This window comes from Delphinus delphis, chromosome 13 (genome assembly GCF_949987515.2).
Source record: "Delphinus delphis chromosome 13, mDelDel1.2, whole genome shotgun sequence".
In the NCBI taxonomy this organism is placed as follows: Eukaryota; Metazoa; Chordata; class Mammalia; order Artiodactyla; family Delphinidae; genus Delphinus; species Delphinus delphis.
The window spans coordinates 24,458,819-24,485,647 of record NC_082695.1 but is presented as its reverse complement, the minus strand read 5'-3'; the positions used below and the strand labels follow the sequence as shown (position 1 = coordinate 24,485,647).

Below are 26,829 nucleotides of genomic sequence, written 5' to 3'. Positions count from 1 at the left end.
CGGGGAGACCACCATCCTGCAGGGCTGTCCCCGGACAGGGTTCACCAGTGCCAGGAGAGGGGACAAAGCTGAGACCCAGACTGTGTCCCCAACCCTCCCAGGCTCAGCCCACTCAGATGCAGGTCAAACAGGAAGGACAACAAACATGAAAACCACTCGTTGTTCTTTCTCCTCATCCCTCTGCAGGGTCCTCAGATCTCCTCTCAGCTGATGATGCTTCAACCACAGATGTAGATTAGGAACCAGCAGAGTCACAGCAACAGGGAGCCTGTGAGCTCAGGGCAGGTTTTTGTTCTACTTCCCCTGAACTTGGACCACGGTGCACAGTGTAACCACTTCCATATGAACTACAGTAATAATCAGCCTCGTCCTCAGCCTGGAGCCCAGAGATGGTCAGGGAGGCCGTGTTGCCAGACTTGGAGCCAGAGAAGCGATCAGGGATCCCTGAGGGTCGTTTATTGACCTCATAAATCAGGGTTTTGGGGGCCGTGCCTGGGAGCTGTTGGTGCCAGCTGACAGCATTATAATACCCGATGTCACTGCTGGTTCCAGCACAAGAGATGGTGACCGTCTGTCCCAGATTCCCGGACACTGAGGGAGGCTGAGTCAGACCAGACTGGGCCCAGGACACTGGAAAGAAGAGAAACACACTCTGGTCAGTTCAGTGCTGGGGCCCAGGTCACCCGGAGGACACAGACACAAAGGATCAGCCAGATGTCCCTGGGGTCCCTTCCCTGGAGGCCTCACCTGTGCCCTGAGTGAGGAGGGTGACAAGGAGCAGAGCCCAGGCCATGGTGGAGACGCCCCAGACGCTGCCTTCTGAGCCCCCAGTCCTGGACCTGCTCCCCCAGACCTCTCTTATCCCCTCCCCCCAGAGGAGGGAGGGGCCTCCATGCAAATCTGCTCCCTGGACTGCCTGTCCTCACCACCTCTGCTCTAGCCCTTGATTCTGGTAACGTCTGCGTCTCTGGACAGCAGAGCTGCCTGAGAAATTAAAACAGGTTATCATGTATTGTCTGATTCAGGACAGACTGAGAAGGTGACGGAGGCCGGGACCCGGAGCCCAGCTGGCTGTGTCCTCTCCTCCTGTGGGGGATCATGTTGGATGCAGAGGGATCCTAGGACTCCCCTCCTTTTGCAAGGAGGAGGAGAGCAGGGCATCTATGCTGGGGAGGAGAGGGCATCCCGTGACCCCTCTTCCAGGGACTCAGGGAGAGCCGAGGACCCTCTCCTTGTCCCTCATGCCCTCCCCAGTCCCCTAGGCTAAGGTGCTCAGGCGTCACTCTCTCCGCTGCTCTGTGGTGGTTGGAGACTGGAGATGCTCCCTGACATGTCCACTATAGGAATTATGGGATATGGTAGACATTGGACACCCCTCCCTCGTGACCTCCTTAGGCCTGGCTCGGGAGCAGCTGCTGAGATTTTGAACAGGACAGAATGACAACACAGACAACCTCCCCCAAATCCGGGCCCTGCTGCCCCCCAGTGGCCTCAGTTGTGAGAGCTGAGCCCAGGGAGACAGCTGAGTAGGGCTGGACACCCAGGTCTCCCCCTCCCCAGCTCAGTGCTAGGCCCCCATCCCTGCAGACAAGCCTCACCTTCCCTCGACTTCCTCCAGAATGAAGTACGTCACCTGCAAAATCAGGAGGCCCAGATGCCCCCCTTGGGGTCACCTTGCTCGTCCCAGGAGGGCCTTGTGACAGGGTTGGTGATGGGGGATGGAAGTGGGCTCAGGACCGAGAGAACCTGAGATATAAGTTAATCCTATCTCGTTAAGGATGCCGAGGAGAGAAACGGGCCCCCGAGAAATGCCTGAATCCTCAAATATAGAAAAAAGGATAATGTGAGACACAGAGAGAGCTCTGTCCAGACAGAGAATGACCCAGGGAAGCAAGGGGCAGATTCTGGGGCTGGGGCTCTGGAGGAGGGACCGGGTCAGGAGGGGCCTGGGGGTCCAGCTCTGGGTCCTATCCTTGGGGGCGGGGGTCATGGGGACAGAGACTTGCCCTGTCTTCCCTTTGTGCCTTTGAGACGCCCTCACCTCAGAGCCTGGCACCTTCCTGAGGTCAAGGCTCTTCATCACAGACACGCTTCCCCAAGGGTGTTTTTCCAGAAAGAGCTGAGTTTGCAGTCTATATTACACTCAGGATGACGGGTCATTTCTGGTTGGAAATGGACATGAGCCCTCAGGCAATGGACTAGGGGATTATGAAACACAAATACTTTGATGAAGGTTTTCAGTGTCACTCTTCATATCACACGACCACATACCATGAGCTAAGGGGGTGAGGCCCTGGATGAGCTTGGGGTGGGTGAAGGGGAGCTTCTGGGGACGGGAAAGGAAAAGTGTGCGAGGAGGTGTTAGCCCTGGATTTGAGACAATCTTTGGCGTGTGTTTCACAGAGGTATGTGCTGTACTATGTAGACATTCACTTAACGATGACTTTTTTTGAGATTATAATAAAGCGGGGACTGGTTCAGGACCTTCTCACAGGTCAGTCAGTCAGGCATCTGACACCAGGTCAGAGCCCAGCGGTTTGGATCTTTATATCTGGGGACTGCTGTGGACAGGCCTCCTGTGATCACTCCAGGTGTCCAGTGCTTCCTGCAAGAAGCAAACCCTCTGTCACGGGAGCTGTCTTGCCTCTGCTGCACGTTTGTTCATACAAGCAGCAACTCAGGGCCCCTCATGGTTCGGGCGTCACGGTTGAATTAAAAATTCCTGAGATGTTTGCGCCCACTCAATAAGACATGACGGAAATATAATAAGAATGACTGCCTCTAAAGGAGGGAAATTACTACTAACGCATAATAGGAGTGATAGGCAACAAAGTAAAAGCATATACCTATTAAGAATCACTAAAATCAATGACTGGATTCTTACCTTTCTGGAAAAATTAAATATGGGATTCATTAAATACCAACATTTAAGAAAAGAAAGATAAAATATCCCGAAAAGTTTAATGACACCTAACCCAGAAATTCAATGGACACATAAAGGTAACAGCCCAGCGACGCTGATCCCTCGTTGCGGTGAATAACAACAACAGTGGCAGATATCCTGACCATAGAGAAAGCTAAGCCATTTCATGTTACCTCCACCCAAAGGGTTTTTTCTCGCATCATTGTAAAATTATATTCATATATAGTTAAATTATTTGAAGCATCACAGGAAGCTGCCGCTATAGCCTGAGACTCCACGCACTGCACACCAGGACAGTGATGGCTCCAGAAGCTCCTACTGAAGCATCCTCTGCTTTGTTGGGAATTTTCTCCGTTGTAAAAACAGTAACTAATTTCGCATCAGGAGATTGTATCCCACCTTTAGAGCAGACACTCAGAGAGGCCATGGTGGCTCCCGACGCCCTGTGCACAGCTTACCCTTGGTAAAGATCCAGCTGGTGCCCTTACACTCAGGGAGCAAGTCTCCCCACAGGTGCCACAGGGGATCCCGGAACAGTGGCCTGTGTGCCACCTCTGTCGTCTCCACCAGGACACACACCTGTCGGGCAGCTGCAGCGTCTCACCAGACTTACACACAAGGGACCCTGACTCAGGACACGGTTCAGTGTCTAGTAACTGAGACCCCTTCCCCCTGTGCTGTGACCCAGTGCTGCTGGGGGTCCCTGTATGACCCTCTTCAAGCCAAGGTGATTCAAGCATGATTATACTGACCTATGTGTTTATAAGTAAAGACAGAAGGTAACAGGTAAAAGCTTAGTAAAAATAGTGATGATGAGAAGATTGAGCTTCCTGGTAAGAGGATTGTATTAGTCAGGGTTCTCTAGGGAAACAAAACAAAAGAAATATATACATATAGATAACGAAGAATTTTATGTAAGTAATATATATATATACTGAGAGAGAGAGATTATTATTGATTATTGAGCACGGAACTCCCAGGAGCTGATCTCTTCAGCCTGAAAGCTGGGAGTGCCGGTGATGTAATTCAGTTTGTGTCCAAAGATTTGGGAACCAGGGGAGCCAGTGATGTAAATTTCAGTCTGAGGGCTGGAGAAGTGGAGGTGAAATGTCCCAGCTCGTGCAGTGAGAAGAGAACACAGACGTGTTCTTTTTCCTTTTCCTTTTGCTCTGCACAGACCCTCAACAGATTGGGCGATGCCCACCCACACTGGGGAGGGCAATGTATTTACTGAGTCCCCAGATTCAAATGCTTATCTCATCCAGGAACACCTGCCCAGACCCATCCAGAAATGATGCTTCCTCTGAGTCCCCTGTGACCAGTCAAAGCGACACACAAATTTAACCATCTCAGTGACCATCCACGCTGATTTGCCCCACAATGAGGTCCAGCCAGGACAGGGCAGTTTCAGTGGTAAAACTGGGAAATTTCTGGCAATCAGGAGACTTGGTCATGGCCCAGTTCTGGTGCTTATGCTTGGGTCCACCTAGATGTTCAAACCAGGAGGTCGATGCTGACGATGCAGTATTATTCGACCATAAGAAGGAATCAAGTACTCATATGTGCTTCAAGGGGAAAGAACATTGAAAACATTTTAAAGAATGAGAGAAGCCAGACACCAAGGTCCACATGGGGTATCATGGCATTTGTGTGAAAAATCTGGAACAGGCAGGAAGTACATTAATGTTTGGAGGGCTGGAGTGACAGGGAAAGAGGATTGCCTGGTGACAGATGAGGAGTTCCTTTGTCGGGGATGAAAATACCCTGGAAGATTGAGTGTTAGTGGATGTTCAAACTTGTGAATACATTAAACACCACTGGATCCATCACCTTAAAATGATGTATGTGATGGATTGTGAAGCCTATGGTAGAAAGAATATGAAGGCTTGGTTACTGATAGATACAAATTACACTCAAATGATTCAGAAAATAATGTTTTGTGTTCCTGGGTGTGTGCTGTGTGTGCGTATAGACATACAAAGGCAGAGAGAGAATGAGAGACAACGGGATATGAGAAAGGCGAATCTTGCAAAGTATTAAAAAATAGTGAATCTGGGAAAAGGTTCTGCAAGACTTCCTTATAGACCTTTAAATTTTTATTTAAGTTTTTAATTACGACAAAATAATAACAAAAACAAATGAAAGCCTCAGTTTAGGAGTGAAGGGATGAATGAGCTCAGAGGACGTTTTAGTCCCACTTCTCCATGAACTGGGACCACTGTGCACAGCGCTACTACTTGTATATGAGGTGCAGTAATAATCAGCCTCGTCCTCAGCCTGGAGCTCAGGGATGGTCAGGGAGGCCGTGTTCGCAGACTTGGATCCAGAGAAGCGGTCAGGGATCCCTGAGGGCCGTTTATTCACCTCATAAATCAGGGTTTTGGAGGCTGTGCCTGGGCGCAGTTGGTACCAGCCAACAGCGTTATATTTCCCGATGTCATTGCTGGTTCCAGCAACAGGAGATGGTGACCGTCTGTCCCAGATTCCCGGACACTGAGGGAGGCTGAGTCAGGCCAGACTGGGCCCAATGCCCTGGAAAGGGAAGAAACACACTCTGGTAAATCCCGCTCTGGGGCTCAGGTCACCTTGAGAACAAAGACACACAGGATCTCCAGATGTCCCTGGGGTCCCTTCCCTGGAGGCCTCACCTGTGTCCTGAGTGAGGAGGGTGAGAAGGAGAAGAGCCCAGGCCTTGGTGGAGACGCCCCAGACGCTGCCTTCTGAGCCCCAGCCCTGGGCCTGCTCCCCCAGACCTCTCTTATCCCCTTCCCCCAGAGGAGGGAGGGGACTCCATGCAGATCAGCTTCCTGCACCTGATGCTCCTCACCCCTCTGCCCTGGCCCTGGACGCTAGATGTTCTGCATCCTGGGGGGAGAATATAGCTCAGGGATGTAAACGTTTTGACACATAGATGACATGTATATACAGGAGCATGAATTGTTTGTAGCTGGTTTGCAGGGAGAGAAAGACCAGCTGAAGTCCCTCAGGCAAAGAGCTCCTGCACCTTCAGGGTCTCTGCTGGGACAGGACTGTGTCTCTGGGAACCACAGTGCAGGGGACATTCCGCAGCGCCCTCTGCTGGATGTCTATCTCCAAGGTCGCTATGTTTGGGAAAGAGACAGGCCCACCAGGGGAAACACCTGCTGTTTGCTGGGTGGCTGTGGGGAGCCCCAGCTGCAGCCTTGTCCCATCCCCGCCCCCACCTCTTTGTTCTGAAGCATCTGCACATCGAATCCATGAGCAGGTCATTGACACCCAGCCCCCCACCCCAGGTCCCAGACTGGCCCTGGAACCTAGAGTCTCTGAGTCCCTGTAGAACAGGGCTCTTCTGAGAAGATGAAAACTCTGTGACACGTTGTCCTTAGTCAGGACACTGACCATTACAGGGCCCAGGGAATGGGGCCATCCTGGGATGTCCCTGTCATGCACTATTTGAGTCAAGACGTCGTTGGCCAATAATCCCGATAACCACTCTTTGGGTTTTGCGGGTGGAAGGTGAGGACAGGGGCCCGAGGGGCTGGGGTGACTTAGAGATTCCATCCCGTCTCCTCCCGGCACCACAGGGGAGCTGGGGGTGTGCATCCCCCTCCGTCACCTGTACCCTCAGCAGGACGGGGCCCCTGCCCCCCGTCCCCTGCCTCTGTAGGGCTCGGAGGAGGAGCCCTGGGACCCTCCACTTGTTCCTCCTCCTCCTCCTCCCAGCTCAGCGCCAGCCACCCTGTCCCTCCTCATCCCCTCCCTGCCCCTGTCCTTTGTCCTGCAGCCTCATCAAGATGGAATTGTCACCTGCCTCCCCAGGTGACTCACACCCACCCCTGCAGGGTCTCTAATCTTGTCTCAGCATGACCTTGTCTCAGGGACAGTGACCTTCAGGAGATCTCACATCAGGGCAGGGGAAGTACATGATAAATGACTCCACCCCCATAGGTACACTGATGGGAAATATGGGCCCATGAGATGAAGCTGAATTCTCAAAAGCGTTCGAAAAAAGGAATAATGTAAGAAGGAGTTAGAGCCCGCCAGGATGGAGGGAGCCCTAATGGAAATGAGGGAAGATGCCAGGGTTTAAGGGGCTGGGAGGAGGCGCTGGGTCAGAGTTCAGCTCAGGGCCCAGCCGCAGGGACCTCTCCTCAGGCAGGTCTATCTGCCACATGGTGCAAGTGAGGATTCTCCTCTGTCCTCAGAGGGAGGTCCTCACCCCCGAGCTGGTGTCTCGCTGAGGTCAGGCTCCTCTGTCTACAGAGATGCTGGACCCAGTGTGTTTTGTGTGTTTTCTAGACAGAGAATCAAGGCGGACTGACTGGTCTTTCCCAAGATTATCACTGTCTCAGTATCTGAAATGTCTAGTTCCTGATTATGAGGAAATCTGACAGTTGGTACAATTTCCGTCTGCATCCCAGGGTTTATGCTCCTGCCTCTGGGCACAGGGCCCCGCGGGTGATGCAGATGGAGTACCCAGTCCCCACAGAGCAGACCCCCGCATCCTTCCCGGGTACAATGGGGCGGGGGCACCCAGGAGTGATGGTGCTGGGTGTGTGTGTGTGTGTGTGTGTGTGTGTGTGTGTGTGTGTGTGTAACCGAATAAGACCCCTATGGAACCTTCCAGGGACAGGCATCCCCAATATCCTCTGCTTTAGCTCTTCTCTGAAGTACCTGGATAATAGTATTTGATGTAAATTTTCTGAGTTGTTTTGCAGATGTGAAGTCCCCGCAATGCCCACCAGATGGAAGAACTACTTGGTGACCATGAGCACATAGCCCCAGCCCCAAGGAGCCTAAGGACGGATAATGTTAAGCCCTGTGGCTCCACCGTGCTGCTTCACCATCAGCCAATCAGAGAACTGTGCACACGCTGATCATGTACCCTGTGACCACCTCTCTCCTGGCCTTTAAAAACGCTTTGCTAAAACCCTCAAGGGTCTAGAATGTCTGCAGATGCCAGACAGGAGATGCCTAGGAAACCAGCATCTGGTAAGGGCCTTGTTGGTCTGATGAGTTTCCCTGTGATACAATTCTTCACACACATTGTCACCATTTGACGCTGGAGATGAAGCCCGTCCCTCGGAAAGGCGTCCGGGAAGATTCTCCTGGTGCCCTCGGACTTGACCTCATCCACCATTGCCCTTTGCTGATTCTCCTTTGTCTCCTTTCACTGAAGGAAATCACAGCCATGAGGTTGACTCCCTACTGAGTCCCGAGAGTCTTCTCAGTGGGCCTAAAATGAGCGTTTGGGGGAATTTTAATAATTTGAAAACATTTTTATAATTTTTTCCCTTGACCTAGAATTGTTTTTGACCAAGTAGGAATTTAGCAGGCTTCTACCTTTTTCAGTTCCAGAAATACCACGATTAACAAGCCAATGACAGAGATCTGCACACATCAGACTCTTCTCGTTGCTGCTTTGATTCCACTGGCCATGACGGTAGCCTTGCCCTTGGTAGAGGAGGCCCACCCCTTGGCCCCGGCCACCCAGGATCCAGCTCCTCCCGTTGCGTTTAGGATTTGCAACTAAGGGGCTGCAGTTCCCACTCTAAGTTCTGGCTTGGAGAAGAGTGAGCACAGGGCCATTCAAGGATGCTCCAATCTCATTACCTTTTGAATCCCTTTGTCTCCAGGCAGGTCTGGCTTCTCTAGTTCACTCACTGGAGGCCATCGTGGATTTTGCGTCCACCAGCCAACCTGCAAAGTGCTGAGGCTCTTTCTACCTCCCCGAGTTGCAGGGAACATGAAACGCAGAGTCTCTGTGGAGTGAGCCCAGATCACAAATCCAGCTGACCCGGCTTGATGTTTCTCCCACCACTGCCCCCCACCCTCGAATCCCTTCCCAACGTGTTCTGGGGATTTCTGTCTGTGTGAATTAGGAGAACCAAGCAGTTCTTGGAGTGCAGTGTCCCTCTCGAGGCTCACACTCTATTCTCATCTTAGACAATTGCTGGGACCCGAGTCTAATTGTTGGTCCAGAAGCAAAGAGGGGCAATGGGGGCGGGGGGTCCTGAGGAGAATCAGCACAGCCTCACGTGGCAGCTTCCTCAGGGCAGCCGTGACCTTTTCCTTGGGCAATGCAGAGTCAATTGCCCCAGACAGATGTGGAAAGACCTGTACCACTGGGGGTGGGGAGGCGCCTTCCACAGGCAAAGAAGACACATGAGAATTGAGGGGCTCAATGTCCCCAGGTCCCTCAGGTCCTCCCACACATCCCCACCCAAGCTGCAGGATCCGGTTCTTTCCCAACCGCCTTCTTCACTACAAGGCTGGGACTCAACTTTGCTGGAATGTAGCCAATTGAAGGAGGAGGGTCTGGGTTGGCTTTTCAGCTATTTCAGTCCAGGTGCTGCACGAGATGAGGATCTCCTCCAGGGCACTCCGGAAAGCTCGCATGTCACTTGTGCGGCCCTTGGGATGGGATCTTGAATCACTAAGCTCATCTTTTTCTCTCCCTACTCTATCCAGCAACATTCCAAGCAGATACCAATGTCATGATATTCTGTAGGGTTCCCAGAACGTTCCAAAATATCATATACAGGGTCATCAGCTCCTCGATTCTTACAAGTGGTTGCTTAGAAGAATCCAAGGCAGGGATTTTTCTCATTCCAATGAACAGTTCATGACATACACTAGCTGTGCTCTCTGTACTAATGGAAATAGCTATTAGCATCATTCAGTAGAACCAGATTAGACAGCCAATTCTAGAAACCTCAGAATCAATTGAGAAAAATCTTCCTTAAAATTCTATTGTTCTCGAAGCACTCCGGGTACCAAAATCAGGATTAGTCACATGACTCCAGAGAAACAGGAAAATATATATATAATTTATTATAGGAATTGATTCACACCATAATGGAAGTTGAAGGTGTCTCACAATCTATCAGCAAGCTGAGGAACCAGGAAAGCCAGTGATATAATTCAGTCTGAGTCCAGACGCCTGTGAATCGGGGTCGAGGACGTAAGTCCTGGTTGGAGATTGAAAGCTGAAGAAGCAGCAGTGCCAATGTCCAGGGTCAGGAGAAGGTGATGCCTCTGATGACGAGGAGAGAGCAAACGTCCCCTTCCTCTCCCTTTTTGTTCTATTCAGGCCCTCAACTCAAGGACAGTGCCCACTGCACCACACCAGTGATCTTCTCTACTCAGTCTGTGGACTCAAATGCCAACAACCTCCTCCTGAGACATCCTCACAGACACCAAGAAATAATGTTTTAAACGCAGTATGGGCATATCTTACCTCAGGCAAATAGACACATAAAATTAACCATCACACTGCTGTGGAAGAGCTGGCAAGAGTGGCACATCACACAGGATGAGGAAGTGGTTACCATCCCAAGACAATAACCCCAAGATCATATTTCCCAACGCCTCCACTGTAGGCTGAGGGAGGAGCTCAGAAACCACTGACCTCTCACGGCCGAGCTGCATGAGGCTGGCAGCTCAGGGAGGAGAAGCATCTTCAGAGCAATAGGGAGACTGTGGACTCAGGGACATTTTGGTCTCACTTCCCCATGAACTTGGACCACTGTGCAAACTGTTACTCCTTGTACCTGAGCTACAGTAATAATCAGCCTCGTCTTCAGCCTAGAGGCCAGACATGGTCAGGGAGGCCGTGTTCCCAGACTTGGAGCCAGAGAAGCGATCAGGGATCACTGCGGGCCACTTACTGACCTGATAAATCAAGGTTTTGGGGGCCGTGCCCGGGCGCTGTTGTTAAGAGCTAACATAACTGCTACCCCTGCTCTCACTGCTGGTTCCAGCATAAGAGATGGGTGACCATCTGTCCCGGATTCCCAGACACTGAGGGAGGCTGAGTCAAGGCGCAATGCGCCCAGTACCCTGGAAAGAGGAGAAACACACTCTGGTCAGTTCTGTACCAGACCCAGGTCACCCTGAGGACAAAGACCCAAAAAATCAGTCAGATGTCCATGGGGTCCCTTCCCTGGAGGCCTCACCTGTGTCCTGAGTGAGGAGGGTGACAAGAAGCAGAGCCCAGGCCATGGCAGAGACGCCCCAGATGCTGCCTTCTGAGCCCCCAGCCCTGGGACAGGTCCCCCAGACCTCCGTATCCCCTCCCCCACAGAGGAGGGAGGGGCCTCCATGCGAATCAGCTTCCTGCACCTGTCCTTCCGCACCGCCTCTACTGTGGCCCTTGATTCTGGGAACGTCTGAGTCCCTGGACAGCAGAGCTGCCTGAGAGATTAAAATGGACTGTCATGTATTTTCTGATTCAGGACAGACTGAGAAGGTGACAGAGCCCAGAACATGGAGCCCAGCTGGCTGTGTCCTCTCCTCCTGTGGGGGGTCGTGGTGGATACAGAGGGAAGCAAGAACTCCCCTCCTTCTGCTGGACAAGGGGAGCAGGGCATCTATGCTGTGGAGGAGGGGACATCCAGTGACCCCTCTTCCAGGGACCCAGGCAGTGCCAGGGATACTTGCCTTGTCCCAAATGCCCTCCCCAGTCCCCTAGTCTAAGCTGCTAATGCGTCACCCTCTCCGCTGCTCTGTGGTGGTTGAGGTTGGAGATGCTCCCTGGCATGTCCAGTAGAGTGGTTATGGGATACGGGAGATATTGGACACCCCTTCCTCATGACCCCCTTAGGACTGGCTTGGAAGAAGCTGCTGGGCCTTTGGACAGGACAGGACGACAGCACAGACAACCTCCCCTAAATCTGGGCCCTGCTGCCTCCCGTTGGCCTCAGTGGTGAGAGCTGAGCCCAGGGAGACAGATGAGTGAGGGCTGGACACCCAGGCCTCCCCTCCCCCTCCCCAGCTCAGTGCCAGGCCTGCATGCCTGCAGACAAGCCTCACCTTCCCTCAACTTCCTCCAGAATGAGGTACATCACCTGCAAAATCAGGAAGCCAAAAGGCCCCCCTCGGGGTCACCTTGCTCGCCCCAGGATGGCCTTGTCACATGGGAGGTGGACGTGGGCTCAGGGATGAGGGAACCTGAGACATAAATTAATCCAGTCCCGTTAGGGATGCAGATGAGAGAAACGGGCCCCCGAGAAGATGCCAGAATCCTTAAATGTAGACAAAATAAGGATAACGTGAGACAGAGGGAGAGCTCCGTCCAGATAGAGAATGACCCAGGGAATCAAGGGGCAGATTCTGGGGCTGAGGCTCTGAAAGAGGGACCGGGTCAGGAGGGGCCTGGGGGTCCAGCTCTGGGTCTTCTCCGCAGGAGGGGTCAGTTCTTGGGGACACGGACATTCTCTGTCTTCCCTTTGTGCCTTTGAGACGCCCTCCCCTCAGAGCCTGGCACCTTCCTGAAGTAAAGGCTCTTCATCACAGACACGCTTCCCCAAGGGTGTTTTTCCAGAAAGAGCTGAGTTTGCAGTCTATATTACACTCAGGATGACGGGTCCTTTCTGGTTGGAAATGGACATGAGCCCTCAGGCGATGGACTAGGAGTTTATGGAACACGAATATTGTGATGAAGGATTTTAGTGTCACTGTTCATATCACACGACCACATTCCAGGAGCTAAGGAGGTGAGGCCCTGGCTGAGCTTGGGGTGGGTGAAGGGGAGCCTCTGGGGGCGGGAAACGAAAGGTGTGTGGGGAAGTGTTAGCTCTGGATTTGAGACAATTGTTGGTGTGTGTTTCACAGAGGTATGTGCTGTACTACGTAGACATTCGTTTAACGATGACTTTTTTTGAGATTATAATAAAGCGGGGAATGGTTCAGGACCTTTTCACAGGTCAATCAGTCAGGCATCTGACACCAGGTCAGAACCCAGAAGTTTGGATCTTTATATCTGGTGACTGCTGTGGACAGGCCTCCTGTGATCACTCCAGGTGTCCAGTGCTTCCTGCAAGAAGCAAACCCCGGGGTCACGGGAGCTGTCTTGCCTCTGCTGCACGTTTGTTCATACAAGCAGCAACTCAGGGCCCCTCATGATTCGGGCGTCACGGTTGAATTAAAAATTCCTGAGATGTTTGCGCCCACTCAATAAGACATGACGGAAATATAATAAGAATGACTGCCTCTAAAGGAGGGAAATTACTACTAACGCATAATAGGAGTGATAGGCAACAAAGTAAAAGCATATACCTATTAAGAATCACTAAAATCGGGCTTCCCTGGTGGCGCAGTGGTTGAGAGTCTGCCTGCTGATGCAGGGGACACGGGTTCGTGCCCCGGTCCGGGAGGATCCCACATGCCACGGAGCGGCTGGGCCCGTGAGCCATGGCTGCTGAGCCTGCGCGTCCGGAGCCTGTGCTCCGCAACGGGAGAGGCCACAACAGTGAGAGGCCCACGTACCGCAAAACAAAAACAAAAACAAAGAAAGCAAATTATTCATTCAACAATTACTTATTGAGTGTCAAATATGGGCAAGGGATTTCCAAGCGACTCAAGCCTTCATATAGTCTATAATCTTCTATAAAAAAAATAAAGAGAAATACTTACAAAGACACACACACACACACCCCAAAAAAAAAAAAAAAAAAAGAATCACTAAAATCAATTACTGGATTCTTACCTTTCTGGAAAAAAATAAATATGGGATTCATTAAATACCAACATTTATGAAAAGAACGTCATAACAGCCAGAAAAGTCTAATGACACCTGACCCAAATTCAATGGACACAGGAAGGTACCAGGACAGCGATGCTCATCCCTCGTTGATGTGAATAGTAACAACCCTGGCAGATACCCTGACCATAGGGACAGCTAAACCATTTCATGTTACCTCCACCCAAAGTGACATTCCTCTCATCATTGTAGAAATATATTCATATATTCAAATATAGTATAATTATTTGAAGCTTCACAGGAAGCTGCACTACAGCCTGAGACGCCACACATCGCACACCTGGACGGTCGTGGCTCCAGCAATCTCCTATTGGAGCATCCTCTGCTCTCCACATCTGCCTTGTGGTTTTGTTGGAAATTCTCCATGTTGTAAAAACGTGACCAATTTCTCAGCTGGAGAGTGTGCTCCCACCTTTACAGGAGAAACTTGTAGAGGCCACGGTGGCTCCTGCTGCCTGTGCACAGGTGACTCTTGGTAAAGATCCCATTGATGCCCTTACAGTCAGGGAGCAAGTCTTCCCGCAGGTGCCACAGAGGATCCTGAGACAGTGGCCTCTGTGCCACCTCTGTGGTCTCCACCAGGACACACACCTGTAGGGCAGGTGTAGCCTCTCACCAGCCTTACACACAAGGGGACCTGACTCAGGACATTGTTTGGTGTCCAGTAGCTGAGACCCCTCTCCCTGTGCTGTGACCCAGCTGCTGGGGGTCCCTGTATGACCTTGTTCCAGCCAAGGTGATTCAAGCATGCTGATACTGACCTATGTGTTTATAGGGAAAGAAAGAAGGTAACAGGTAAAAGCTTAGAAAAAATAATTATGATGAGAACATTATGAGAAGATTGAGTTTCCTGGTAAGAGGACTGTATTAGTTAAGGTTCTCTAGGGAAACAAAACAAATAAAAAAATATACATATAAATAAAGAAGAATTTTTTGTAAGGAATATATGTACATAGGGAGAGAGCGAGAGAGAGATTAGTATTGATTATTGAGCAGGGAAGTCCCAGGAGCCACTCTCTACACCTAGAAAGCTGAGAAAGCTGGTTCGAGCCCTGGTCTGGGAAAATCCCACATGCCGCAGAGCAGCTAAGCCCGTGCACCACAACTACTGAACCTGCGCTCTAGAGCCTGCGAGCCACAACTACTGAGCCCACGTGCAGCAACTACTGAAGCCCGCGCGCTCTAGGGACCATGTGCCACAACTACGAAAGCCCACACGCCTACAGCCCGTGCTCTGCAACAAGAGAAGCCACCGCAATGAGAAGCCTGCACACCGCAACGAAGAGTAGCCCCCGCTCGCCACAACTAGAGAAAGCCCATGCACAGCAATGAAGACCCAACGCAGCCAAAAGTAAATAAATAAAATAAATAAATCTATTAAAAAAATGGGTTGAGAGCTGGAGGGACTAAGGGAAGGGGATTGACTGGTGACGGATGAGGTGTTCCTTTTATGAGGATGAAAAATATCCTGGAAGACTGAGTGTTAGTGGATGTTCAAACCTGTGACTCTATTAAAAACCACTGGATCCATCAGCTTAAAAGGATGTATGTGATGGATTCGGAATCCTATGTGAGAAAAAATACGCAGACTTGGTTGCTGATAGATACAAATTACTCTCAAATGATTCAGAAAATAAATGCTTTGTGTTCCTGAGTGTGTGCTGTGTGTGCGTATGGATGTGTGTGCGGATAGACGTACAAAGGCAGAGAGGGAATGAGAGAAAATGGGATATAAGAAAAGCCATTATGGCAAAGTATTTAAAATTCGTGAATCTGGAAAAAGGTTATGCAGCAGTTCTCTATGTAAACTATACATTTTTGTTTAAGTTCATAATTGCTTCTAAATAAACTAATAACAAAAGCAAATGAAAACCTCAGTTTAGGAGTGAAGGGCTGAGTGAACTCAGAGGAGATATTTGTCTCAGTTCCCCATGAACTTGGACCACTGTGCATAGCGTAACCACCAGCATATGAAATACAGTAATAAATGGCCTCGTCCTCAGCCTGGAGCCCAGAGATGGTCAGGGAGGCCGTGTTGCCAGACTTAGAGCCAGAGAAGCGATCAGGGATCCCTGAAGGCCGTTTATTGTTATTATAAATCAGGGTTTTGGGGGCCATTCCTGGGAGCTGTTGGTACCAGCCGACATAACTGCTGGTTCCAGCACAAGAGATGGTGACCGTCTGTCCCGGATTCCCGGACACTGAGGGAGGCTGAGTCGGGACAGACTGGGCCCAGGATCCTGGAAAGAGGAGAAACACACTCTGGTCAGTTCTGTCACCCTGAGGACAAAGACACAAAGGATCAGTCAGATGTCCCTGGGGTCCCTTCCCTGGAGGCCTCACCTGTGTCCTGAGTGAGGAGGGTGACAAGGAGCAGAGCCCAAGCCATGGTGGAGACGCCCCAGACGCTGCCTTCTGAGCCCCAGCCCTCGGCCTGCTCCCCCAGACCTCTCTTATCCCCTCCCCCTCAGAGGAGGGAGGGACCTCCATGCAAATCAGCTTCCTGCACCTGCCCTTGCTCACTCTCTCCTCACCCCTCTGACCTGGCTCTGGAGGCATCCATGGACAGCAGGGCTCATCTGAGAGGATGAAAACTCTGTGACACGTTGTCCTTAGTAAGGACACTGACCACTACAGGGCCCAGGAAATGGGGTCATCCTGGGATGTCCCTGTCATGCACTCTTTGAGTCAAGACGTCGTTGGCCAATAATCCCGATAACCACTCTTTGGGTTTTGTGGGTGGAAGGTGAGGACAGGGGCCCGAGGGGCTGGGGTGACTTAGAGATTCCATCCCGTCTCCTCCCGGCACCACAGGGGAGCTGGGGGTGTGCATCCGCCTCCCTCACCTGTCCCGGCAGCAGGACGGGGCCACTGCCCCCCGCCCCTGCCTCTGCAGGGCTCGGAGGAGGGGCCCTGGGACCTTTATTGGCCTTCCTAGCAAAGGGCTTATGAAGCTGAGCAGATTGAGGACGCTGACCCCACACTCTCCTTTAGGGGCTCAGGAGGCACCTGGGGACTTCATACAGCTCAGGAAACCAGACCAGAACCCCCCCAAACCCAGGCCCTTGCTGCCTCCTGGTGGCCTTAGATGGGGATGACCAAGCCCCAGGGAGGCAGCTGAGTGGGGCTGAGCCCCCAGCTCTGACCCCCCCAACTTGTTCCTCCTCCTCCTCCTCCCAGCCCAGCACCAGTGACCCTGTCCCTCCTCATCCACTGCATGGGCTCACCCCAGAGCTGGCGCCTCCCTGAGGTCAGACACCTGTGTCCAGATGCTGGACCCATTGTGTTTTCTAGACAGAGAGTCAGGGCTGACTGGTGTTTCCCAAGATTGTCAGTTTCTCAGTATCTGAAATGTCTAGTTCCTGATTACGAGGAAAGTTGACAATTGGTGTAATTGTCCTTTGCATCCCAGGGTTTATGCTCCTGCCTCTGGGCACAGGGCCCCGGGGGTGATGCACAAGGAGCTCCAGGTCTCCACAGAACAGATTCCTGCTTCTTTCCTGGGTACTGTGGAGGGGACCCAGGAGTGATGGCGCTGGGTGTGTGTGTGGGTGTCTGTCTGTCTGTCTGTATTTGTGTGGGGCTGTGTGTGTGTTTCTTCACAGAGACAGAGCACATCCTGCGATAGAACATAGCCTGGACCTGATGTTGAGATGTTGGGCTTCCCTTGGATCCAGGACCTGCACTCAGGCGCAGGAATACACGTAGGATCTGTGCACATCAGAGTTACCCCACAGCCTGAGACTAGTGTCCTTAGATAGACCTGCCCACAAGACTCGCCCTTGGTTTGTGTGTTGTGATTAGATTTCAGGAAGGTTTAGGCTATTCCCCAAGAAGAATGCCCCCCTGAGTCTCCACTTTCCTGCAACCTTATGGTTTATTCTGAAGCCCTGACCTGCTCCCCAGCGGGAATCTGGAATTTCGGTAGATGCCAGGCACAGGATGCCTAGGAGACCAGCCTCCAGTAAGAGTCTTGTGGGTCTGATGAGGCTCCCTGGGGGACAATTCTTCACACACGTTGTCACCATTTAACCGTGGTGATGAAGCCCGACCTTGGAAAAGGTTTCCTGGAAGTTTATCCTCGTTTCCTCAGATTTCACCTCATCCACCAAGCCCTTTGCTGATTTTGCTTGGTCTCCCTTCACTGAAGGAAATCACAGCCACCAGGACACCTCTCTACTGAGTCTTGTGGGTCTTCTTAATGACAAAAGTAGTTGCCTGTGGTCTTGGGGACACTCGACACAGGACGATCTGAGAAAACAAGCAGCAAACCAGGGTCTAGGGTTTCCCTCCGTCTCCTGCCGTCTGCACCCGGGGGGTAAAAGTCATCATGGGAATCAGGGTCTGCACTAAACTCCACCCCTCCCTGGACAGCCCAGGACCACCCAGAGAAGCAGTAAGTCAGGAGCACTGGAAACTCCCCACATCTCCCCACCACCCTTGGAACAAGCTCCAGTGAGAGGATTATCAGGTCCACACTCGGAACTCCTGCTCTCCAGACTTTCAGTGTGAGCTCCTGTCTACACCCCTGTTGGTTTCTCTCTGTGGCTCCTTGATCCCAAGGCAGGGACCCCAGATGCGGCCACACTCGCTGCCCCCCCACCAGGAAGCTGGTCTGGAGCCTCTGCCTTGTGGATTTTAAGAGCTGCCAGAGCTCCCACAAGAGCCTCAGGCTGCCACCCAGCCTCCATGAGGAGGGATCCCATATAGCAGGAGGGAGTCCTCTGCCAGTCAGCACATGTTTTATCCTCATAGGGAGAAAATGCACAAATAGTCCAGATCTTCTTTCTCCACAACACAGGCTAATGTCCACTGCTTCCTTCTTGGTTTATCCTTTAAATATGCCATACGTTTGCAGTGGGAAAATAACCAAAGCAAACCACCTGCAGGAAAGTTATTGTCTACCCACTTTTGATGGTGAATCCTTATTGGATTTCCCATGAGTCGTATTCTGCCTTGAACATATTACAACAGCAAAGAGTACGGAGATTTTTTAAAAATTTAATCGAATTTTCAGAGATTCTTCATCTCTGCTCCAGAAAACGTAACCCATCGGATATCCCTCGACCCTTCATTCACTGTGAACTCTTAGGAAATTTCCTCTCTGTCCACCCCGCCCCCAAACCTGAGCAAGGGCTCCTGTTCCCACTTCCGGGATGTGGATAAAAAACAAGACACACCTTCAGTCCAGAGCAGGGTCCCACATGCTGTCAGGAGTATGTTTGGGCATCACATTGGACGGGGCACAAAATGGCAAGAGATGCTCTTGACTAGAGTCTGTTGCTTCGTGTCCCGAGATTTTCATTTCATTGAGATTCCGAGAATCAAAATATCATCTATGATAGAAAGTACCTGTTTTCTTAGTCAAACATACGTTTCCAAACCCACCTAAAATATTGGGTCAAAACTTCTCCAGGAGTTTTCTCATCAGACAGAAGGGAATCAATGATCCTCTAGATTCAGTGTGTATCCCATCGTGCTCTTTTGAAAACCCATCCATATCCTGCTCAGTGACAGAGCTGTTAGTACCTGCAGTGAGGACGGGAGTGGGGAGGGGTCCGTGTGTGGACACAAGGTGACCTTTGCTCTGATTGTTAGGCACGAACACACACATCTGCCTACAAGTACCCACACTGGATTGTTTAAACTGCAAGCTCAGGGTTACTATATTCAGGGGAATATTTGATATCACAGCTCAGTCTACTTTGTAGAATGTGACTTCTGAACATGTGGAAAGCCAGATTGAGGTCATTCTCATGAAAAGAAAAAGTCTTGCTTTGAAAAATGTAACACTGATTATAAATGCAGCTATATGTTTAACAGAAAAAAAGAAGAAAGAAATAACAGGACAGATGCAAAGGAGCAACGGCTGTTTCCATAATAATGGTGGAGGGTAGAAATCATAACAGAGGCTATTTCAGGAGAGTAAAAACACTGATTCCCGCACTGCACACTTATTAGCAGCTATAATCCCAATGAAAGTAGAACTTAGCAATGAAGTTGGTCAATATTTTCTACACTCTACTTGAGCTCTGATGATATAGATAGAAAGACCAAAGATTCTGGTCATTTGTAAAATGCTGTGATAAAGACAAATGAATACACAGATTGAGACTAACATAGACTTGGAAAATAAGGGGCCTAATTGGTTGGGTTAAAAAAAATCAGGTTTATCAGGAAGATGATTTAGACAAGAAAAGTGTGCCCAGGACCGGCATAGAGTGAGCCATATATGATGAGCCTTCCAAAGATAGAGGACCGATTGACACTTGAAAACAGCCCGATAGACACGTGACTCCAACTTCATGAGAGCCAGGAGCCAGGACCCCAAGAAAGAGCTGCTCTCCAGTCCTGGATGCCTGAACACACAGTTATCAAATGTTCCTCTTCACTTGTTACTGTGGGGATGATGTGTCCTGAGGAATCCAACCAACGTACTTTTTCGTCTAAACTATTGAATTTGGGATATCCCTGGCGGTCCAGAGGTTGAGACTTAGCACTTACATTGCAGGGGGTGAAGTTTCGATCCCTGGTCAGGGAACATAGATCCCACAAGCTGCGTGGCATGGCCGCAGAAAACACAACAAAAACCAAAACAAAACATAAAAAACAAATTTTTTTTAACTACTGAATTCACATAATTTACATTTTAGTAATGTTTCCATTTGAAAACTGTCTTTCAGGTTCAAGAAAAATTTAATATTGAAGCCACGGCACTCACGCCTGTTTTTCAATGAATTCTCAGAGGTGTGAATTCTCAGATGTGCTAGGATTCCACCTGGAAGCTGCATTGGCTCTTCATGGAAACATGTGACCTTGATATCACTGAGGAAGGGAGGACATACCCTCCAACCCACCCTCCATACTGGAGCCATGTTGCAAAGTGCCCATCGTATTAGAAGACTGCCTTCCTGTAGGGCTGTCCCTGGACAGGGTTCACCGATGCCAGGACAGAGACAATTCTGAGACCCAGAGTGTGTCCCCAACCCTCCCTGGTTCAGCCCACTCAGATGCAGGTCAAAGAGCAGGGACAACAAACAGGAAAATCACACATTGTCCTTTGTCCTCATCCCTCTGCAGGGTCCTCAGATCTCCTCTCAGCTGTAAATGCTTCAACCACAGATGCAAATGAGCAACCAGCAGTCACAGCAACGGGGAGCCTGTGACCCAGGGCAGGATTTGGTCTCACTTCCCAATGAACTTGGGCCACTGTGCACAGTGTTACCACTTCTAGCTGAGCTACAGTAATAATCGGCCTCGTCCTCAGCCTGGAGCCCAGAGATGGTCAGGGAGGCCGTGTTGCCAGACTTGGAGCCAGAGAAGCGATCAGGGATCCCTGAGGGTCGTTTATTGACCTCATAAATCAAGGCTTTGGGGGCCGTGCCTGGGAGCTGTTGGTACCAGCTGACATAGTTATATTTCCCTATGTCATTGCTGGTTCCAGCACAAGAGATGGTGACCGTCTGTCCCAGATTCCCGGACACTGAGGGAGGTTGAGTCAGGCCAGACTGGGCCCAGGATCCTGGAAAGAGGAGAAACACACTCTAGTCAGTTCTGTCACCCTGAAGACAAAGACGCAAAGGATCAGCCAGATGTCCCTGGGGTCCCTTCCCTGGAGGCCTCACCTGTGTCCTGAGTGAGGAGGGTGACAAGGAGCAGAGCCCAGGCCATGGTGGAGACACCCCAGACGCTGCCTTCTGAGCCCCCAGCCCTCAGCCTGGTCCCCCAAACCTCTCTTATCCCCTCCACCCAGAGGAGGGAGGGGCCTCCATGCAGATCAGCTTCCTGCACCTGCCCCTCCTCCCCCTCTCTGCTCACCCCTTCTGACATGGTTTGTTCCAGATTCTTCTACATCCCTGCACAGCAGAGATTATTGGAGACTTAACTCCTTCACATGGTGTGTGAGGACAGAACGAGTCCATGACAGGATGTGGGAAAGGAATCCAGCCTGGGATTTCCTGTCTCTCCTGGTGTGAGAGTCATGGTGCTTCCTGGGGGAGGAATCCCAGAAGGTCCTCTCTGTGCTCTTGGGACAAAGGAGAGGCCCTGAGCCCAGGCGGCTGAAAAATCCAACTGCCCCGCTTTCTGAGAGTTAAAGGCAGAGCTGCGCACCAGTATCCCCTCAACTACTTCTGTTTTAAAAATTTTATTGAAGGGCTTCCCAGGTGGCGCAGTGGTTGAGTCCGCCTGCCAATGCATGGGACATGGGTTTTTGCCCCGGTCTGGGAGGATCCCACATGCCGCAGAGCGGCTGGGCCCATTAGCCATGGCCGCTGAGCCTACGCGTCTAGAGCCTGTGCTCCGCAACGGGAGAGGCCACAACAGTGAGAGGTCTGCGTACCGCAAAAAAAAAAAAAAAAAAAAATTTATTCAAGGGACTTCCATGGCGGTCCAGTGGTTAAGGCTCCACACTTCCACTGCCGGCGGTGTGGGTTTGATCAATGGTCGGAGGACTAAGGTGCTGCATGTCGCGTGGCGCAACTAAAGAATTTTTAAAAATTAAAAAAAAGAGAAAAAAGGAACAAAAAACTTCTATTGAAGTATAGTTGGATTACAATGTTGTGTGAATCTCTGCTGTACAGCAAAGTGACTCACTTATTCATTTATATATACATTCTCTTTCTTATTCTTTTCCATTATGGTTTGTCATAGGATATAGAAAACAGTTCCCTGTACTATACCGTAGGACCTTGTTGTCTATCCATCCTATATATAGTAGTTTGTGTCTGTTGGTCCCAAACTCCCAATCCATCCCTCCCCCACTCCCAACTCCCTCTCAACCCCCTCAATTGGGAGGGTCCTCAGATTCCCCTCCAGCCTCTGTCTCCAAAGTGCTCTGAGTCTGAGGCCCAAGCCTGAGCCCTGGGCCATTTAGTAGCACTTTTGAAGATGATTTCTTGGGGCACAAATGCTTTGGGACTAAGAGGGGTTACGCAGGAAGCAGCTCTTGAAACTTCACACAGGACAGTATAAGCCACAGGTACCTTCCCTGAATCCTGGCCCTTGCTGCCCCCTGGTGGCTTCAGATGGTGCCAACCAAGGCCCTGGAACCTGAGGGACAGAAAACAACCCGGGTCCCCAGACTGCCTGCTGTGCAGCTCCTTGTAGGACGTTTCCGAAGAGCAGGTCCAAGTTTGTGTAAATGAACTGACATGGAAAGCACAGTTCACAAAAGGTGGATGGAATTAACCACCTGGACTCACCCGGGCTGACAGTCTGATTAAACCAAAATGCCAACATAGGATTTAAAGACCTATAGTTTCACCACATAATATTGGCCACACCAGGATAGACTGAAATCACTTGGCATATGGAAAACCAGAACAGCTCAACTGTATGGAAGGGAAAGTTAACAGAGCATGTCTCTGTTAACAGATCTGCTGGAATTATGTCACAAAGATATTCATCCAGTTTGTGAAAAATGATGCAAGAAATAAGGACAGAACCTACTGAAGTCAATAGACAGATACAGAGTGTCAGCCAATATATGGGAGAAAAATCTAAAAAAGAGTGATGTGTGTATATGTATAACTGATTCAGTTTGCTGGACAGCAGAAACTAACACAGCAGTGTAAATCTGCGATATTCCAATAAAATGTTTTAAAAAAAGAAAGTCTCAGCTAAGCAATAGAAGGTGGAAAAAACACAGTGAATCTACTACAGAGAAAATTCCAGCAGATGGGATTAACGACAGACAGAGCACTGGATAATGAAAGATTTCTGACTTGAAGTCATGCAATGGAAACAGCCCCTTATTCAACATAAGGGGGGAATATGAAATAAAAGAATGAAGTAGTATCCACAAATTATGGAACTTCAATTGACCTAATACACAAATAATTGGAGTCCCCAAAGGAGAGGAGACAGAGAGACACAGAGAAACCCTCACATCCAGAATCCTGACACGCCTCAGGGTGTAGAAACGTGAGGGCAACCACATCGACTTTCATTGTAATGAAATCTTGAGCTGTGGACAATTTTGAGACCCTTCTTCAGGTTGATTGACTATTGGTATGTTAGGAAAATGTCAGCTAAAGAACTAGTTCCAGGACGTCCCTGGTGGTCCAGTGGTTAAGACGCAGTGCTTCCAATGCAGGGGGCACGGTTTCCATCCTTCTTCGGGGAGCTAAGATCCCACATGCCACTTGGTGGGGTCAAAAAGAAAAAGAAAACCCAGTTCCCTGCAGATTCTACCACAATGTTTCCTCCTCTCTCTCCCTCTCCCCAACCTCACGACACAAACGCCTGTCCCAGAGTTCTTCACTCTGGTTATTGTGGGTACGTGGAGCACATGCACAACTATGATTGTTTCTTCCAAACCCAAGTCAAACAATACTGATAGTCAGAGTCATATATCAGAGTTTAGGAAGAGTCCAGAGAACATAGGAGTACAGAAAATCACAAATATGGAAGCCAAGATGCATGTCGACAAGCGTTTACTGACTTTTTCCGGAGAAAGGCCAGTCCCAGGTCTGCAGTGGTGCTAAGTAGACCTGTCGTTCCTTAGGTCATGGTCGGTGGTGAGTATGGTCGTGATGAGCTGAGGTAACTTAACAATTATAATGAGTGTGAGTCCTTACAGATGCAGGTAGATCTGCAGATTCTCTCTCCTTTTAGTCGTGAGGCTGGTAGACCACTGCCCACTAACCCCACTGACAGATTTGCTCTAGGGAGAGGGTGAACCACATGTCCTGGATAAGGGGGCACGGCAGAGCTGACTCTGTGGGGCTCAGGAGGAGAAGCCTGTGTTCCTCCAGAGTTTTGTAGCCTCTGCCCACCTCTCTGGAATGGCCATCTCCCATGGAGGCCTTTCTCCAATGGGCAACCGGCAGAAATATTCACCTACAAGGAAGCTGACATCATCCAGGTGCTGACATACCTGACACCATCCTGTAAAGTTGGATGCGCATTGCCCAGATTCTGATTTGTACTGTATGGCTGGCTAGGATTGTCTTGACATGAACAATTTTCTAGGGTCTTGATCAGCCAGGAACAATCTCTCTCGCTTCCTCCCAGTGAAGTGATCTCAGACAACTCCTGGAGTCCACGTCCCGCTGAATAGCAGGAAACGTGGGACAGCTGATACCCTGACAATATTCATCTTAGAAATACAGGACCCACCCGAATCCCACAAGGCCAGATGCCTGACTCTAGGCTTCCTTGTCTTTCCTCTGGGACCCTGTCTGCCATCTTCAGGACGGGCTCCAGGAAATCCAGGGAAGCCCCGCCCAGGACCAAGCTGAGCCTCTGTTAGGGTCCATGTCTCTTGGGGCCTCACCTGTAGACACACTACCCTTTCCTCACTCAGCGGGTTGGATGCTTGTACCCACTGTTTCAAACTATGTTGTTTGGGGGATGCATATCTAGGAAGGCTGGGGCAGGAATGTAAAGAAAGGCCATGGAATGATTAACCCTGGAGTCAGCAAACCAGGTAATCGGGGAGTGGGGTAGACAGATGTGCTTTGGGGGGTAGATTTCCTCTGGGGTTATGTGGTTTCTGTTTATGATTCCTCCTTAAATTGTGAGTGTGCATTTGACACATTCTTCTTCAGGAATGCTGCATTTCATAATCAAAGGAATTGTGCAAAATACGCAGAAACAGACATGACTACTTTTCCTCTCCTTAGCTACATAGACCAGGACTCAGACATGGAGGACATTTTCACGAAAATCTGCAAGTGTAAGATGCAAACCTGCCCTTGAAGCCTTGCAGATGGTAGAAACAGGCACCTGGAACGTTTGAACAATGTGGGAAGAAAAAGAGAGTCATCGTCGGGACAAAGACCGTCTCAGGCTGTTTGATGCAGCTGAGACCGTGTCCCCTCCCTGCCCCTCCAGCTCATCCAGGACACATGCAAACAGCACCTAGAGGGAAGGGGAGACGCCCCCACCCGGGATCCTTAGGAGGCTCTGAGAAGGAGAGAAGAGGAAGCCTTGACTGCCTCCTGAAGACGTCCCTGAGGGGAATGTCGTGTTTTCATTTCATTTCGGGAAGTGAGGTGAACCTAGAATTTTCATTCCCTAGGCCCCGAAAGGATCACTCTGTAATGGGTTGTGACAGGAGAGAGAAAAAATGAATGTGAATCTGTGAATTGATTACTTGATCCATCAGATGAAGTACATCCTTATAATGCAGTATTATTCGGCTGTAAGAAGGGGGAAGTAGTGAATATGCTTCCACAGGAATGAGCCTGGAAACATTAGGCTATGTGGGGGGATCCTGGCACAAAGGTCCGAGGGGGACAGGGAGTGACTGCAGGTGGATGACATGTGTCTTGAGGGGCAGGAAGCATCTGGACTCTGGAGTGATCATGGATGGACTAACTTGTCAATACATTAAAAACCCTGATTCTACACCTTAAATGATGACTGTGATTTCATGTGAACTCTGTCTAACCGAAAAGTATTAAGTCTTAGATGCTGATGGATGAAACCTATTCCCAGTGGTTCAGAAAATGAATGTTTTGTTTACATGTGTGGGTGTGTTGAGTATGTATATTTATGGATGTTTATATATGGATACACATCCAAATACATACACACACACACACACACACACACACACACACACACACATATAGGCAAAGAGAGGAAATGAGAGATAAGCTGATGTAATGAAAAGCGAAGATGGCAATAGTGAAAAATGATGGATCTGGGAAAAAGGTATGAAGCAGTTCCTTATGAAATCTTCAAATTCATTTAAGTTTGTAATTATTGGCAAATAAAATAATAACAAACAAGCAACAACTGAAAGCCTGTATTTAAGAGTGAAGGGGCTGGAGGGAGCTAAAGGGAGGTTTTGGTCTCACTTCCCCGTGACCTTGGACCACTGTGCCAAGTACTACTACTTGAAGCTGAGCTACAGTAATAAACGGCCTCGTCCTCAGCCTGGAGCCCAGAGATGGTTAGGGAGGCCGTGTTGCCAGACGTGGAGCCAGAGAAGCGATCAGGGATCCCTGAAGGCCGTTCATTGTCATCATAAATCAGGGTTTTGGGGGCCATGCCTGGGAGCTGTTGGTACCAGCTGAAATAACCGCTGGTTCCAGCACAAGAGATGGTGACCGTCTGTCCCAGATTCCCGGACACTGAGGGAGGCTGAGTCAGGCCAGACTGGGCCCAGGATCCTGGAAAGAGGAGAAACACACTCTAGTCAGTTCTGTCACCGTGAGGACAAAGACACAAAGGATCAGCCAGATGTCCCTGGGGTCCCTTCCCTGGAGACCTCACCTGTGTCCTGAGTGAGGAGGGTGACAAGGAGCAGAGCCCAAGCCATGGTGGAGATGCCCCGGACGCTGCCTTCTGAGCCCCCAGCCCTGGGCCTGCTCCCCCAGACCTCTCTTATCCCCTCCCCCTCAGAGGAGGGAGGGACCTCCATGCAAATCAG

At 50.2% G+C, this 26,829-nt stretch overlaps 1 protein-coding gene across 1 annotated transcript; it reads right to left on the bottom strand.

Annotated features, from left to right (window-relative positions):
* Nucleotides 1–228: 228 nt before the first annotated feature.
* On the bottom strand, nucleotides 229–26,770 carry LOC132436418 (uncharacterized). Its single transcript, XM_060029310.1, has 8 exons — nucleotides 26,673–26,770; nucleotides 26,255–26,569; nucleotides 20,671–20,967; nucleotides 5,572–5,578; nucleotides 5,150–5,366; nucleotides 1,599–1,633; nucleotides 748–839; nucleotides 229–630 (listed from the first exon to the last, which is right to left on the bottom strand). Exons 1-8 carry the CDS (start codon nucleotides 26,716–26,718, stop codon nucleotides 236–238), a joined length of 1,404 nt encoding a protein of 467 aa, XP_059885293.1. The 5' UTR covers nucleotides 26,719–26,770; the 3' UTR covers nucleotides 229–235.
* Nucleotides 26,771–26,829: the final 59 nt, after the last annotated feature.

Bases quoted from the DNA above. Each gene is read 5' to 3' on its own strand.
- LOC132436418 (XM_060029310.1), bottom strand. From the start codon at position 26,718: ATGGCTTGGGCTCTGCTCCTTGTCACCCTCCTCACTCAGGACACAG. The intron at 26,570-26,672 runs GTGAGGTCTCCA...TCCTCTTTCCAG, and splicing joins CCTCCTCACTCAGGACACAG to GATCCTGGGCCCAGTCTGGC. The intron at 840-1,598 runs GTGAGGCTTGTC...CTGGGGGAGCAG, and splicing joins CTGGAGGAAGTCGAGGGAAG to GTCCAGGACTGGGGGCTCAG.